This window comes from Chanos chanos, chromosome 2, assembly GCF_902362185.1.
Source record: "Chanos chanos chromosome 2, fChaCha1.1, whole genome shotgun sequence".
In the NCBI taxonomy this organism is placed as follows: domain Eukaryota; kingdom Metazoa; phylum Chordata; class Actinopteri; order Gonorynchiformes; family Chanidae; genus Chanos; species Chanos chanos.
The window spans coordinates 12,129,770-12,146,881 of NC_044496.1; the positions used below are offsets into that span (position 1 = coordinate 12,129,770).

The 17,112-nt window shown below is 43.1% G+C and overlaps 1 protein-coding gene across 2 annotated transcripts; it reads left to right on the forward strand.

Moving 5' to 3' along the window:
- The first annotated feature begins 265 nt into the window (after positions 1–265).
- Positions 266–17,005, forward strand: golm2 (golgi membrane protein 2). Of its 2 annotated transcripts, XM_030766576.1 has the most exons (10): positions 266–1,708; positions 8,439–8,493; positions 8,764–8,866; positions 9,396–9,486; positions 10,396–10,519; positions 10,646–10,729; positions 10,995–11,306; positions 12,717–12,848; positions 14,499–14,666; positions 15,533–17,005. In XM_030766576.1, the coding sequence occupies exons 1-10, from the start codon at positions 1,382–1,384 to the stop codon at positions 15,607–15,609; spliced, it is 1,473 nt and encodes a 490-aa protein (XP_030622436.1). In that variant the 5' UTR covers positions 266–1,381; the 3' UTR covers positions 15,610–17,005. The 2 variants fall into 2 exon arrangements, with proteins under 2 accessions (XP_030622436.1, XP_030622437.1); XM_030766577.1 differs by lacking the exon at positions 14,499–14,666.
- The last annotated feature ends 107 nt before the right edge of the window (positions 17,006–17,112 follow it).

Sequence of the window (17,112 nt, forward strand, 5' to 3'; positions counted from 1 at the left end):
TAATGTCAATACTACAGATTGAGCATCTCTTTTTCATTCTAAGAGTATTAGTCCCACCTGTCTTATCATTTACAAGACCAATCATAGTTGACTTAAATGAAAAGTTAGCCTAACGTCCAATCGGACGCATCCCGTGCACACTAAGCGTATTCTCTGATTGGATGTTGCGGCCGTCAAACGTGTCCAACAAGGCACCTTAATAACTGGACTGTTTTAGAGTAGAAATCTAAGGCATCTCAATAAGACATAGCGGACGATACTTAGCATGATAAATTTAACCCGAGCAAAGCCGAGACAAGGTACCGTCTCTGTAATGCAGTTGTTGATGTATGTGGTCGTTTATCTGATATGCTACAAATTAGGTTGATCTCATCACAACAGATTTTCGTTAGTCTGTGTTTGGTAAATCAGAAGTGTTGCTGCCTGACGTTAGCTATACACGCTAGCTCTCCTGCTAGCCGTTTGTGCTAGTCAGTAGCGTATCGTCAGGATACTTTGCATGTTGTGTTAAATCATTTTTTGCGTACGAACCAGTAGGACGACATCAAAAAAGGATTTGAGTTTATCATGTAATACGTTGCTTTTATTTTTCTTTGTTTAAGAAATAGCTGGTTAGTCACCAAGCTGTGTCGGCAACTGCTGTTTGAACGGGATATCTGTCTATCTAGGTTATGTGTTTTCAAAATTAAGCATCTGATTATCTTCAGAAAACTGCCACCATAAGTAATACTTACATTTTTAATCAGTCATTGCTTATTGTGTGATAGAATCTTCCAGAGGTCTTTGTTCGTTACAAACACTGCCTTTCTTGTATCCTTTTTATGTCAAGGATCATGCTTTAAAAAATTACAAAGCACAGGGACATGTGCGTAAACTTACTACAGCAGCCCTAAAGCGAATTAAATATGCTTTCGCAACAATTTGAGGTTTTTTTGCGCTGAACAGAAGTCCGTACGAAGGTTTGGATCCAGCAAACAGCTTTGGGATACATAGATAGCGACGTGGCCTATGTCGATGCATTTCATCCACTGACAGCGGCATTGGATGAATGCAAACAAGAGAAAAAAAACTCGCCAACTGTGCGGAAGGAGAGGAAGAAGCGTGAGAACTGCCCCAACGCTGTAGAGCGACAGTGACAAGGAACGCTTTACAGCTGTAGTGTACGAATATTTGTTTCTGACACACTGTAAGTGGTAGGAAAGGCGTTGATGTTACGGAAATGTATTTAAACGTAGCTAAATTAATTTAGCCACCTGCAGGTCATTCAGCTCAAGAGACGTGTAAACCGAATCAGACGCGTTTCGCCGAAGTTAATACGCTGTCAAGGCTGTATTGAAAACCTGTGGGTAGCAGTATCTATTTTTTATAACTAGTTCTTGAAATGGTGGGGTTCGGCTCTAATCGACGTGGAGGTCGCCTCCCGTCCTTCATTCTGATCGCGTTGTTGGTGATCATCGTCATTCTGTCTTATAACTACTGGTCCGTGTCCAACAAACACGGGCGCTTACTGGATGAGTTGGCGGAGGCACAGTCGCGGGTGAAGCGGACGGACGCGGCACGCAGTAGGCTAGAGAAACGCAACTCTGAGCTGATGTTGCAGGTCGATACCCATAAAAAGCAGATTGATCAGAAGGACGGCGATTACAGCGTGCTAGAGGGCAAACTACAGGCAAGGGATGCGCTTGTCAAGAAGTGTGCAGATGAAAAGGTAAGTGAAGACTTTTTAATATTTATATCAATGGCGTTAAACAAATTATCATTGTTTTCTTTTGAAAGAAGAGAGATGCTGCACGTGTTCAACATACTTCGTGCACTGTTTGTCTCTATTACACATACTTCGTTTCTGTATCCTCACAACAATGATGTGTATGAATGAACTATTGAGTTCATAGCTCATGATCTAATTGTTGAGATGTGGGCTGACATATGTAAAACAGTGCTACTACTGAGTAAACACCCTTAGCTCTACACAAACCATATGGAGCATTCTCTCTGTCAACATCATAAACCGTATTTGATTATGTTTACTCAGTGTCACTCAGATGAATCCTGTTCAAAACATGAGGCACAAGAGGCATGAGCTAGGTGTTCCTCAGAATTGTTGACCTACTGATGGTGCTGTACCGTGCAAACTAAAATCCACTTGAAATTGATGGCTGAAATACCAACGTGATGCAAGCTATTATTTAACTTTCAGTACCATTGGATCCACTTCGACATAATATCTCTACTTTGCCCCCAAACTAATGTAGAATTCCTGGTCTATAGTAATTAAGCACTTCCCTCAGTGCTGTATGGCAGCTGCCCATTGCTCCTAAGTAGTTAGGATGGGTTAAATACTGAAAAGAACTTCTAAATGAGAATCAATAAAGTGCAGCTTAACTAAACTTGGTTAGTCCAATAAACTGAAATTTTGTCCAGTTGGTCCCCAATCCAGATATTAAGAAATGATGACCATGAACTTTAATCAGTAGTGGAGGTTTTTTTTACATCTTTTAGTCTATTGCAGTGCCTGAAGATTTAGAAGATGAGATATTGCAAAAGAATATTTTTGTCTGGGTTGTGCTTCGTTTGTTCCATCAGTGACTCTACATTCTCTAGAAGTCACTCTGTACCACTAGAAATTCAAATGCAGTCAAACAAGTTTTGCCAGTAACCCACATAATTGCTCCCTCTGTGTGGTATTTGTGACAGAGTCATTTCCATGGGAAAATGCAAATCCTTAAGTTTGCAATCAGGAGCCTTCCATGTTAACTATTTTCCATGTGCTCAGTATTTGCGAGTTATATTAATGTGGACTCTATGACTGTCCTTGCTGTAAGAGGCAACCCTCTGTGGGAGTTCCTCCATTATTGTTTCACCTACATGTAATTATTTTGCCAGTTTTAAGTGCTCCGCCTTGTTAAGGTTATCTTTTCTTAATTTGAATAACAAAGCAGTCTCTCAGAGAAGCCCACACATGTGACCGCCTAAGGTTTTAGTCAGCATGTGAGCATAATATGTGTAAGACAGCTGAACGATTAGCAGTGCAGTAGTTATTTTCTTCTTAGAGTTCTAGAATGTTCTCTCCTTCTGTTGTGTTCCACAGCCAGCCAGACTGCCCATATCTCATGGTCCACGGCGCACTTTACGATCTCCTCCTTCCCACTGTTTTGTTCTCTGGATGTATTGATATGCATTGGATGGTGTAGGAGATGTGGGGGCCACAGCTGAGGAGGAGTGGCTTCTTCATTTAAAATGTGTGCTGTCAGTCCACGGATGTTTGCTCAAGGGATTGCAGTGGCTGCTGTTACCCAATTCTATTGTCATCTGTGGGTTTGGCCATGACTTTTAATCATTTCCCTTGAAATGACTGACATTTTTCTTTCAGACACATATCCTAATAGACCAGAGGCATTGAGCTCTTTTCTGCTGCGTCTTAGTAAAGCTCTGATTTGGCAAGTAGTACATTGGTCTTTTGCTGCCTCTTACAGTGGTTTTGGCTTTTGTCTGAGCAGAAAGATCCCAGACACTGCGAGTCAGTGGCTGTTGCCTATTATTGCAATTTTTAACAGTTTTGTCGCTGTGTCAAACGCTGACTGGATTCATTTGCCAAAATTTCAGTCCACGTCATGTTGTATGCAACACATCATAGTTGCTTAAAGCTTTGGGTTCAGAGTAATCAGCTGCTGTTTTTCAGGTCTCTGTAAAGTAAGCTAGTGGACTTGTCAGGTTTACATGAGGATGTAGCTATTTCTCTATTCAGTCTTCTTGCTCATTTCTACAAGCACAGAGACCCTTCCTTGTTCCTGCTGAAATCCGGGTTGTTTCTTTCTCTGTTTACTCTACGCTCAGTCTGTGTCAACATTCACACTCTGGATGAGTCTGCAGGATCTGAAACGTGTATACGCGCCCCTACATCTTTACTTACCTGTGCCCTTGTGTGATTGACTTGTCAATTCAGAACTGTCATGGTTATAATTTAGGGTATGTCCCATCCATGAAGCCTGTTAGGGCTGTTGAAGCGGTATGTCAAATATTATGCAAATTGAGATTGCTTTGTTACACTCATTTGAATATCGGATCGGTTTTTCTTGGCAGAGATATTGGTGCTTAGTCAACATGCCTGATGCAACATGTAGAACGGTAGAACAAGAGGTCAACACCAACCGAAGATTCATCACACATGCAAACGGTTGTGTTAAAGCTACATTTTAACTTGTGGTATCGTGAGGACACTGGATCAGCTTTAAGGCAGATTCCTAAGTATTTTTTTCCGGACAAATTTTTCAGAGTTCTCGTTCTGCCGTGCGTACAGCTTCTAAGAGTCAAAAGTGAAGATTCTGTGCTCGATAACGTTCTTAAGTTGCTACCCTAAGTTGTTTCCAAAAATAACACATCTTAACATTATCATTCATTCTTTTCACATCAGGCTGTTGAGCCCGTGGCTTTCAGAAGTGCCAGTGCCATTGTCTCTTTGCCTCTCTCCTGTTACTGCAGGCTCAGAGCTAAAAGAGGGAGCACTCGCATTTATTAATTTTATTGAGATTGTTATCCAGAGCTACTTACAGACGCCCCAGTTTGATTAGCTTTTCAGTCAACAGAAGAACAGCTTTTTCAAAGCCAAGCTCAGTTTCCGACGAGCTAACTGTTGTCATGCTACAGCATTAGAGCAAAAGGCAATAAGGTCAGCAGAAGAGCGTTCAGAAGTGCTTTAAAAACACGTGCGCACTCTCTCGCACCCCGCACTGCATGAAGGAGAATAGAGACAATGAGATGCTCAGTGATTTTTACACTCAGCAGGACTGAAGGAGATGCTTGCTGGCAGCAGACCCTCTTTCTTTCTCTCTCTCACCTTCCCATAGAGAGCAGGACGGGGGCAGGCTTTTATCTCCTCTATGGGTGACATTTATGCTGTAATTAAAGTCGCCTCCTATGAACATTCACCCTCACTCCCAGTGTGTGTGTGTGTGCACGCATGCACACGTGTGTGTGACCTGAGATGTGCGATAACATTGTTCATTGTTGTTGTTATGACTGTATGACTTGCGATAAATAAACAAATATTGAAGTGTGCACATTAGCTATACAGTTCTTATGTTCTTCTGCTTTAATAGGTAGAAGGCTATCATAGACCCCAAACATTGATTAGCCTATGCGCACCGAATAAAGAGATGTAATAAATTATTTTGTACGATGGAGTATTAGGGCCACATCAGGGGTCGGGGGGGGGGGGGGATCTGAGATTTTGAGAATAAAATCGTAATATTGCAAGAATAAAGTCGTACTATTGTGAGAATAAAGTCATAATTTTACGAGAAAAAAGTTGTAATTTTAGGGTACTTGTTATTTTAGAGGGGAAATATCAGAGGAGCAGCCTGCCTCCTGCATTAAACTGAGGAACACAGAGCATCTTATGAAATTATACTTTAGTATAGGTTTCACAAATAACGAAATACTTGAACTTTTGGTTCGTTAGCACCACATTATCATAAATAGCAGGACTTTGTACAAGAAGCTATGATTATGCAAGAAACTGATTTTGCAAGAGACAAACAGCAGTTGCCAGAGGCAGGCTCAGGCTGACATTTGACTGTCCTCTTACCCGTTTTGTTGGTTGCTGGTAATATATTTTCCTAAAAATTCTGTTTTTTTGTTTGTTTTTTTTACTCAGAATTTTACAATTTCATTCTCGTAATGTTATGATTTTTCTTTCTCTCATAATATTTTTTTCCTCAATTACGACTTTATTCTTGTAATATTACGGCCTTTTTTTTTCCTCAGTGGCCCTAATACTCATAATCATGATTTTGATCATGTTTTTATTGAACAAATTGTTTGGCATGTTTAACACCATACCTGTGTTTGTAATACATTTGTAATTGTAGTCGTCTCTCCTAAATCCAAAATAAGTCCAAATAGCAAAAGTGCTGTTCTTTTTCAGCACAAGGTCTTTGTCAATCACACTTTGCTCATTCTTCTCTTGTTTGTTAGTCATTGTGCTAGATAACCTCACAGTCACCATCAAATCGATGCCAATTAATCTGGTGGCTAGCTGGGGCTTCATTTGATTGGCCAAATGGTGTAAATGCATGGCCCATGTATCCAGGGCTCCATCTGATAGGTCAGATGTTCGCATGCTGAGTGTGAATGCATTTTCTTGTTCATCGCGTTTCAGGCAGTCTTTTGTAATGTTCTTATCACTCATGTTCATATCGCGATGACAATGAAAACATGATTTATCGGTCAACACTAGTATGTGTGTGTGTGTGTGTGCGCGCGCGCGCGCGTGCGCATCTGCCTGTCTAGGTGCATGCTGTAATTAAAACTACGCAGGTTTGTCCTCTGTGTGCTTGGTCTCTGTCCTTGGGTTCAGTGCTGCTGCACCTCGTGTCAAATAGTTGGAACCTAAATAGATTTGTGGAGGAGTCCCGTGCAGTGCTGATTCCTACAGGCCTATAATTTAAAGTGCTTACGTGATTCCTGTTCCATTTGGTTGTACAGACCAAAAAAAAGATCTCCTCTTAGCCCAAAACTGAAACAGCCTATATGCTACAAAACACATAGGCTATGTTCTTGACTTGTTTCAGGCTCATAGAGGAATAGTAATCAAGACTTTGGGCTTAGACTTTCTAAGTACTGTCAGTACTTTATTGTTGGTATAGTAACATAATTTGGCTATAATCACTTATATACACTTATACATTTTAATAGTTGTGTGAGGTATCCTGGGTGGCATTTGATAGCATTATCTTTTCATCGGATTAGTGATCCTATTTTATACGGCTGTTGGCTTTCCTGCTGTGTACAGGTGCACCTTTACAATGGGTCATTTAGAGCCCACAGTACAATGAGTGAACTGACAAAGTATTTTATATGGTAGGATAGCATTGTGAGAAAGGTGCAGGAAACCTCTCACTATCCTGTTGGCATTTTGACAGTTCCTACTTTAAGTGCTGTTTCAGCATTGTTAATTGTGGTTTGATGTTTTTTTTTTCTCAGTTTGTTTTTCCTCAAGCTTTCCTTTATATAAATGGTCCTGGTGCAAACTGTAGACAGTGTTTCATTTCCGTGATACACTTTCAGTAATTTGGTTTTATTGGAGCACTCAGGAGGAAGTCACTTGAAATAACCTCAGACAGACGGTGGTTCAAAGTTCATCAGCACTCATTTCTCGCCTTCCTGCCGTGCCCAATCAAGCAAAGATCCACCACCTGCGTGCGTGCGTGCGTGCGTGCGTGCGTGCGTTTGAAAGTGTTTTGTACACTGTGCTGTGTACCTTTAGAGAAACAGTCATGAAACACAAAGCTTGCCACACCATAAGAGTACATACAGCTGTACGGCGCTAGCCCTTAATGAATGTTTTACTACTGCCAGCATCACTCTGAAAGTCTGAGCCACTAGCTCCCTCCTCAGGTTACTTCGGAGAAATGCCGCTGACAGTCTGTGTGAGGGGGGGAGAGGAGCAGAGCTGGACAAAGGAAAAGCAAACCAGTCATCCCCAAGAGCTTGGATCGGCATAATACATTGTCTAGCCTTGAGACATTATGCTCAATTTCCAGCAAACATCCTGTTAGTAAATGTCCACTTGTGTTTTCATGTGATCTAGGCATTAATGTGTGTGTTCATTTATATGTTTTAAATAAACCTTTTAACAGGCACCATTGCATCACTGGTCTAAGGGCCATGTCTGTTCTAAAGAACAAAGACATTAACAGTAACATTTGAAAGCGGCCATTCCTGTTAATGTCATATTTTATCCTGTCATTAGTGCACTGGGGTTGGGTTCCAGTCATTTTAGTGGAAGCTGTGGTCCTTTTGTACTCTGAGAGGAAACTCTGGCTCACCCTCGCCGACTGTTTGCTGTTGTGCAAATTGTAATACTCTCAGTCACTATTTTTGCTTTTCTGAAGATCGATTCTCTGTAGCCCTGCTGATACCTAAAATCCTTTTTGAAATACAGAGCTGTCGGTTGTGCTACAGTGCTGAGGTTGTGTTGATGCATCCAACGAAACTTTGGATTGAATTTTCTTTTCTTGGACCTGGATAAAGGGGAATTGGAAAATTTTCCGAGACTGCCTCGAGTTAGTCTCTCTGTCGGATGAGTGGGTCCTCCCAGAGCAGAAAGGCTGTTCTTTGCCTGTGCTCTGTGAAGTATCCCTTAGAATAAGTGGTTTCTGATGGTTAAATAATTGAATTTGGGTAAGAGACTAGAATATGTTTATAAGACACGCACACTATATTATCAAAGCTGAGAGGCCATGCTTTTTTAGGATGTAAAACGTCAGATTGTGTGACTGTCCTCTGAGTGGGGAGTGTGAGTGAGAAGTGGCTGGGGAAAGATGGAGGCAGAAGAGAGAAGCTCTGGCCTACATATCTGAATCTGTACAGTTGACTTTTAACTGCCCCCCCCCCCCTTTTTTTGAATGCCTTTGAGTGACTGTGTCCTCTCCTCCCAGATGCAGCTGCAGGCTGATTTCACAGCGCGGGTGTCGGAGATCCAGAGGCTGAAAGGTAAGCAGCAGGGGGCACTGTTCGGCACTAGTAGTGCACGTTGCAGTGCGTGAATTCCCCTGCAGTGTGTGTGAGACACTTTGCTGTACTAGTGAACCTGGGCCATGGACTCTAGTGAAAGTATTATGTTTGATGTAACTTAACTGTAATTAATTATATCGATGCATTGAGAGCATTTGCTCATGCCCTGTTGCTATGAAGTACAATTTATTCAGGGCACAAGATTTATTTTCTCACTAGTGTTGTTGGTTATTTTGTGCACACACACAGAGCAGCTGAAAGAGTTAAAGCAGGAGTTTTTGAGGCAAGAAGACCAGCTGCGAGAGGTGAAGAAAAACAGCAGCAATCTGGAGAGAAAGCTGGAGTATGAGAGGTGAGACAGTCGGAGGTCATTACGCCGTTGGTGACGTTAATAACAGTTCCCGTCTACACGGCTGTGTTTTGATTTGCTGAGATTTTCATTGTGTAGTGGCGCAAATTGATAATGAGACGTTGTTCCATCCAGTTATGTCTCGCTCAGAATCGTAACACGCTAATCGTACTTGCAGTGTTTCTTTTCATCAGCAAGCTGTGAGACTATTCACTTTTCTATATTCAGTACGATAGAGCCTTCTGCTCTCTGTTTTGCGAATGAAGCTGGTCTCTTGCTTATAATGTCTGTTGAGAGCTCTTGTTTTGTCAGAGATCCACTGTGCTGTACCTCTGGACCATTATGAGGTTACGGGTCTTGCTCAAGGGCACATGAGCCTGTCAGAACCCTTAAGCAGCTTCTCCCCAGTGCATGTTTAATTTCCCCACTGTCCTCTGCAGGCTACTGCAGAACAAGCAGCACTGAGATTTTCACAGCCTGACTGACTTGACTCAGACCTCCGCCGTAATGTTTTGGTTTGCGTGTGTTGCAGTCTGCAGTGCGGCCGGCAGATAGCCCAGCTGAAAGAGGACTATGAGGAGAGTAAGAAGGCCATGGAGGAAGAAGCAGCAAAACTGAGACAGGTGAAGATACCCAACTAATGTATTGTATCTGTGTTTCTACTTTTTTAACCCGTTATGGCCAGATGCAACATTTTGCCCTTTAAGACCGTGTGCGGTGTTTGCATTCGTATCCCTTTAGAGTCGGATGTGATGTGAGCGTGTTTTAGATGATGTCATCACTCTCAAGACCCATGACTGATTAAATGCATCTGATTCGCTGAAATACACGTGGGGAAGGCGAAATGCTAGTTTTCATTTGTTTGTTTTCAGTACGAAACGCTTTCCTTGTTTTCCTGAGCGAGGGGAGTGCATCAGTGTCTCTTCCCTGGTTCAGGTCGTCAGCCATTGTCACTGTCTGAAGCGCGACTTTAGAAATGTCTTTGCGGTTCAAACAGAGACTAAGAGGCTGAGACAGGCTAAAAATAAATGAAGCATTTTGCCTTCCTCACATGTATTTCAGCGAATCACGATGCACTTCATCGGTCACGGGTCTTGAAAACGATGACATCATCTAAGACGTGCTCACGTCTCATCCAGCTCTAAAGGTAGAAGCATGCAAACATCGCACACAGTCTTAAAGGGAATGTTGCACCCAGCCTAAATGGGTTAAACATATTTATTCACATCATGGGAAAGTCCTGTTTACTGAGTCAGATGGAGAGAAAATATGACGTGCATCTGGAGTTTTGTCTTTGGACCGATATGGATTGGATTTTCCCACATCACATGCCAGTTTGATGTCTCACAAAGTTGTCATCTGGTTTTAAAAAAAAAACAAACAAACAAAAAAAAAAACCATTTACCTAATTGAGAAGAATGTGCAGCTTCAGAAATTTAAATCTTTAACTGAAACTATAACGTCTACACTGACTGTACAAACATTACTTTTATCCTGCTCTCTGTCTCTCTCTCTCTTCCTCATTCCTGCAGAGCGTACTGGGCGGTCAGAAAGGAGGGGCAGCGGCTGGACAAGCGGAAGACGGGACGGAGAACGAGGCCGCAGGAGAGCACAACACTGTGGCCACTCATCATCGTGGCGTCCCAGACCTGAAAGGTGACCGCCAGTGAATCGCTTCATACGCTGCACGTCCGCGCACAACCTCGGATGCATTACATACACACATGCACACACACACTGCACGTTCTCTGACGCGTGTCTCTATCTCCCACCCTGACTCAGAGGACATGGGCAAGCCTGGCAGTGATGCAGGGATGCCCGGCATCGAGGACAGCGAAGTTGGAAAAATGGATGACGTCCAGTTCGGTAAGATTTCGTGACACTTCAGAGCGTCAGCTAAATTTCTCTTCGTCCCAGGGCATTTTACTGTTTCACCTAACTGTAAATCCAATACTGCTTTTCCTAAGGTAAATATGAATATGAATCAGCCATGTTAAGCATAAGACTGACCCCCCCCCCCCCCCCCCCCCCCACAAATCTGCTCTAACACTATATCGTGGGTGTGAATGGCGGAAACAGATTCACTCCGTTCCGTAATTAACTGTTAAAAACAAATCTGACGACCCTCCAGCCCTGAAGAAACCAGCCATCACCCAGCAGCATGCGGAGCGTGGAGAAGCAGCGGCAGCGAAGGAGGACAGGGGAGGGATGGGAGCCGGGGCAGGGGCCGGCGAGGACGGGGCCCACGGGCTCCCGCTGGACCAGCCTGACGTGCCAAAGGGAGGAGGGCTGGGACTGGCCCAGGGGCTCCCCCCACAGCCGCAGCCGCAGCAGCAGCAGCAGGTCCCCCAGCCAGTGGCTGACAGACCCATACTCTTTGATGAGGACAACAAGGCAGCTATCAGGGCAGATGAGTTTGGGGAGCAGCACAGAAAGCTCCGAGGTGAGAGTGCACTCATTTTCCTATGGTTGGAGTAATTTGATTTGATAAGCAGGATAAAGAGCTGAACTGGGAAGGGTAGTAACTAAAACACTCACAACACTGAAATAAATTTTACAACTATAAACCTCCCCGTTACAGAGACCAAAATGAGCTGCTCGCATGTTGGCTCGGTCGCTACTTTTATTAGTGACTTGGGTCATGTATTACCAACTTCTGGAAACCGTAACGACGCACTTCAAAGTCATACTGTTAATCAGGTCTTCAATCAGTGCCAAAAATACTTACTCAAGTGTCAGCCCTCCCTGATTGGCACTGAAGAGAATGAGCAGCACCAGGTGTGTTTGCAGGTGACGTCAGTCCCTCATTTATGCCTCCCTGACCGAACCAATGAAGTGCCAAATGCCCTCACCAGTTCGAAATATTTTAATGCGTTAATTTCAATTTAAGCACGTTAACCTACAGTTCCAAAGCTGGCTGTAGCGTTCTCAAATGGCTAAATAGTTATTTGACTCCCCTGACCCATCCCTAGGTCTGAGATTACTAGAATCATAATCTGTCCCTATGTCCTCTGGCTTAACTATAGAAAATGTCAGAGAACTACAAAAAAAAAGGAAAGGGGGGGAAAAAAAAGTCAAGATAAATAAGACTCACTTGATGCTGTGTGGTCTGACTTCGTCACTGACGTTAATGTGATTCAGACTGAGTGTGTGGGAACGTGTATGCTGATGTGTGCATGCATGGGTGGTGTTCTGGGGCTCTGTTTTCTCCATACCGCAGGGAGCCCAGCTGACTTTGGCTCCCTTTCAGTTGTATGTTAGCTACCATAGAACATGAACTGTGCTGGGCTCCTGGTTGTTGGGAGTGGGGGGGGGGGGGGGGGGGGGGGGGGGGGGGCTGTAATTTTTATTTTCTCCCTGTGGAATGTTCGTCAAGAGAAGGTCAGAAGGTTTGGAAAGCTTGGGATAAAGTTTGCCCTTTGTGATGAAGCTGCTCAGTTTGCCCCTTTGTGTGGAGAGGAACGATAACATGTCAGATCTCGCTCTTCACAGCAGACACTTGGTGTAAAACATCTAGTATCGGAGAACGAAAACTGTTTTGTCAGTTTGCATTCTGTTTTCCCACATTTCAGGTTTGCCAATTTTTATCGTGGTGACGCTCTGCTGAAAAAGCATCAGTCGTAAAAAGCAGCTCCTTACAGGCAGTGCTTTCAGTTCAGTCGATGATTCAACACGTCTGCAAGTTCCTTTAAGCACAAATTGTACTTGTGTGGTTTGGCAAATTAACAAATGCGCCGAGACAAGGAAACAGTGGGGTCTCGTACACTCTTTGCTGATATATGTATTTTTTTTGGTTGCCATGGACAGTGGTATGATGCATTTCTCTGTTCTTGTTTCCATTTGACGTCCGTAGATTCTGATGGAGCGCGGCTCCAGGGTGCCAATTTACCTCCTCCACCCAATCCAGCTCAAGTCTTGCCCAATCCAATCGAGCAACAGCATGGGAAAGACCAAGCTCCTGCGGACATGGCCCGGCATCGGCAGAGTGAGTCTGGGAAGGAGGGACGGGGTGGGGTTAGCTAAAGACAGTCCTGTCCTGTGAACTTGAAAGTCACCCAGACTGAAGACATCCGGTTATAAGTAACAAGTTTAAGTCAAACTCTATGGATATGCAGTCCGTGCAAGAAAGACAGTTTAGCAGGAACAAAAGTCATACCAGGAAACTTTACAACGGGTCGAGGGAGGGCTGGAGGACTGACCCATCCAGTTCTGAAACTAAAGGGGAAGTTGGCCACGAATCGGTTTAATGGTGACTAATTTTAGTGCGCTGACTACCTTCATAAAACCCTGCTCTTAGTCATAACTAAACTTTTGTGGGAGGTACTGTTTGTGCTAACTGAATCATCAGTTGCGTAGAAAAACAAATGTAGATTTATGTCATTTCAAAAGCTACATGAATTTCCTCATGGTTTCCCATTTGCTCTGTGGGTATAAAACGCTCCCCGTTTGTGTGGTTGCCCTGTACAGCAGTATGTAGATAGCCATGTTTTAATGAGTTCTTGAATTCTCTAAAACTGAAATTGTTAATCAAACTCAAGCAAGACAAGAGGCCATATGTCACTCATATTTCCCATTCACTAAGTAACAGAGTCAGTTACTGAGTCAGTAACAGATTTTGACAGGTGTCTCACAGATCTGTTTTGATATGTGTACCTATGAGATGAAGCATTCATTAAGGCATGTTCTGGAGGATTCTTCGTAGCGTGACGGCTGGTTTCCTGCATGTTTCTGTCATGCCTTTCAGCTGTTGGGCATGTGGTTGATATGGATGCTTGACTGCATTGAAAGCCATGTTGCATACGTGCAAACAGATCGACAGACACTGTCAGTGTAGTCAGAGCTCTTTATTCGTATCAGGCCCTTTCAGACATTGAACAGGTGTGTGTGTGTGAGCATGTGTGTGTGTGTGAGAGAGAGAGAGAACTAGAAAATGTAAGATTTGACGAATCTTTATCTTTTTGGTTTAGGAGGGGTTTTTTTGGGTTTGTCAGTGTGAAAGTGTGCGCGTGTGTGTGTGTGTGTGTGTGTGTGTGTGTGTGTGTGTGTGTGTTTGAAGCTCAAATAAAGCATACCGGATGCAATCAAAAGGGCGCTCTGCTGATAATGATTGTTTTTGGGATGGCATTGCTGCTTGGCTTCAGCTCTGCTACCCCTTTGCTTACCTTACTCTACCCCACTCATCCTCCCGTCAGCCTAGCCGTCCCCTTCTCCTCCATCTCCTCAGTCGCTGTGTTTCTCCGTCTTCCCCGGCCAACACAACTCCTCATTAATCCATAATGTCATCCTCCCTCCTTATATTTACTGTCTCCCATTTCTTTTCTTTTCAAATGCATCACTTTGCTGTAAGATATCTTCTCTGTCAGTGTCTGTCTACCTCCATTCTCTTTCTTTCTTTCTTTCTTTCTTTTTCTTTCTTCTGTTTATGTTACTTTGGCTCAGTCCATTTTCATGGTAACTCTTCTAGTTCTTCTTCACTTCTCTCTCTCACCATTTCAGCGCACCCGTCATCTTCTCTCATCCCACTCACGTCGTCCTTGTCTCTTTCTGTCACCTTTCTCTATCAATCCCTCTCTTTCTTTCTTTCTTTCTTTCTGCCCCTTCCCCCTCTTGACGGGGCCACTCTCTGCCTCTGCAGGCCGTTTCTTTGATGAGAACGAGTCCCCTGTAGATCCACAGCATGGTTCTAAGCTGGCGGATTACAATGGGGATGATGGGAACGTGGGTGAGTACGAGGCCGACAAGCAGGCCGAGCTGGCCTACAATGAGGAAGACGATGGGGATGGTGGAGAAGAAGACGTTCAAGGTGAGCCTGGGAGGATCTCAGCATCTCAGCTTCTCAAACCCCACCCCTCGTCCCTGCCCCTCCTTGCTGTCGCTACCGCTGCCACCTTGCGTCAGAGGTCACCGACTCAGCCATTGTGGCTTACAGCACTCTGAGTAACTTTTCATTTACTCTTCCACAACCTTCCCTCCTGTGCTGTCTGGCTGATAGGTGGAAAGGAGTCAAATTTGGATAAAACTGATTTGATTGGAGGGTAAACCTGTCACTCATCTGCTGTAAAGCCAGTGTGCTGGGAGAGTGAGTGTATGTGTCTGTAAGTAATAACCCATGGCTCTGTGAGTGACCCTGCTTCAGCATGCTCCATTCAGCCATGCTTGTTTCTGCTGTGTGTTTGAGGAAGAGCTGCAGTTTATGCTTAGTGGACATGTTTAGTTTAGTAGGTGTTGTGTTTGTGTGTGAGTTGGCCTCCGTCCGTCTTCCTTGCATGTTTGATCATACTGTTGTTTTTCATTTCAGTTCAGCGCTTTTAGGCCATTCAGCAGTATGTTTACAGACTTTTTATCACTCATTGAAAAACCTGACATTCGTTTCCCATTATACTGTGAGTTATATTATTAGCTCCACTGATTCCATATTGGCTATGCCGAAACCCTGTGTAATCCCGTCATTGTGTTGTATTTAATTTCCCCCAGCTCAGTTTAGCAAGTGTTTTCATGCCCGTGTGTTGTTCTGTTTTCCAGTTTTTATACATGCCCAAACCACTTATATATGCATATTGCCCCCAGTTTATATAAAATGGTCCTGATGAGGGACTCGTAACCATGGATTTTGTTTTGTTAGGTCATTCCATCAATTGCACTCTTTTCTCTATGCCACTTATCCCTCAGATGATGAGGACCATGAGATCCCTGGAGACCGAGGGGCAGAGTACGGCAAGCGACACCAGGCCATCGATATCCTGTGATGGGGATCAAGTACATCTTCTGAATTCAGTTCAGGATCTCTCAGAGCTTGACTTTGCCAACAGAAAACATTTCAGTTCATATGTTTGCCTTGGTTTTTAACTAGTTTTTCAAGTGTTATGAATATGATCAACCTATTGCAAAGATCCCTTTGGAGATGAGGAACTTTTACGAAAGAGAAGGTACGGTTGTGTATTTAAATCAACGGCTTAACATCATCCGGGCTTGAGTTAACGACACAATCTGTTAAAAATGTGTACTTAGAAAATTACTTTCTGTAAGAATAAATTATTGCTTACTTTTGTCCTCCTCCAATTAACTGAAGGAGTTATATTATGTAACGTGTAAAAGTGTATATATACATGCTGTATGTACATTGGATTTTTTTTTGGGGGGGGGGGGTTGTTTGTTTGTTTTTGTACAATGTAGTACCCCTTGGCGGGTCTTAGGAGAGAGGGCTGGCTGGAGAACAGATTGTTTGAACATAATAGTCCATCTGGGTTTCTTCACACTGGCTCGTCGCACCTTGACCTTCCATCTGTTTGTACCGAAGAAAGAGGATTTTTGGTCCACGTTTTCTTTTTCTCAGATTTGGGTAGTCAAGAGCATTTTTCTTTTTTCATTTCCTATTTGATGAGTTTTTGCTCGTTAAATGAATGTGAACTGTTGAATCCAAAAGGAGATATGACTGAACATGTCTCCTGTCTGACTTCCATTCTGAACTTCCCTCGGTGATATTTTGGCAACCTTTTGAATTGAGGAAGTAAAAGACAACCAGTTGTTACTGAAGCCATTTTTTCCCCTCTCCGGGAAATGAGCTGTGAAGGAACACTCAAACAAGAGCATTGAGATATTGAAGGACAGCGTTGCATGCAAATAAATGACTGACTTTTATTTTGGCCTGTAGAGCATCTCTTAAAAGAAGAAGCAGCAATACATTTTAGTGAGACAGACTAAACTCAACCCACGTCCGGTACTGCTTTGATGAATGACCCATAGGTATATAGATGTATGTATTTGAGGATCAAGTTCAGCTATCATGATGCTGTAAAATGTAGATTATGGGTATAACATTTTAACTATCTGTTTCATAAAGGATAAACTTGATTGAAGGTTGGCATACTGAATGTACTCTAATAACTTGTGATAAATTTGATCAGTCATGAAGCCATTTAGATCAGTCTGCTTTGTGGTTTCAGAATAAAAATAATCAAACACTATGTTCATAATTCTAACAACTTGATTGTTTTTTGATTATGTTAGGGAATGAAAAGTTTTGGAATCACTGTGACTGAGGGGTTTCAATTGCTTTCATTACAGCACAGTTAGAATTGCTCCTGCAGTCCTCATGTTGGAAAGAATTCCCAGACCGTATTGCGGACACCATTATTCGTAAGGTTAACGGAATTACAATAAACTGTTTCTGTACACAATCACTGAGTGCTCTTCTCTTTTATTGAATTAAAGGGAATATCTTACTTGTTTGTATTTCCGGACTTGTTTAT

Bases quoted from the DNA above. Each gene is read 5' to 3' on its own strand.
- golm2 (XM_030766576.1), top strand. From the start codon at position 1,382: ATGGTGGGGTTCGGCTCTAATCGACGTGGAGGTCGCCTCCCGTCCTTC. The intron at 8,867-9,395 runs GTGAGACAGTCG...CGTGTGTTGCAG, and splicing joins AGAAAGCTGGAGTATGAGAG to TCTGCAGTGCGGCCGGCAGA. The intron at 14,667-15,532 runs GTGAGCCTGGGA...CTTATCCCTCAG, and splicing joins TGGAGAAGAAGACGTTCAAG to ATGATGAGGACCATGAGATC.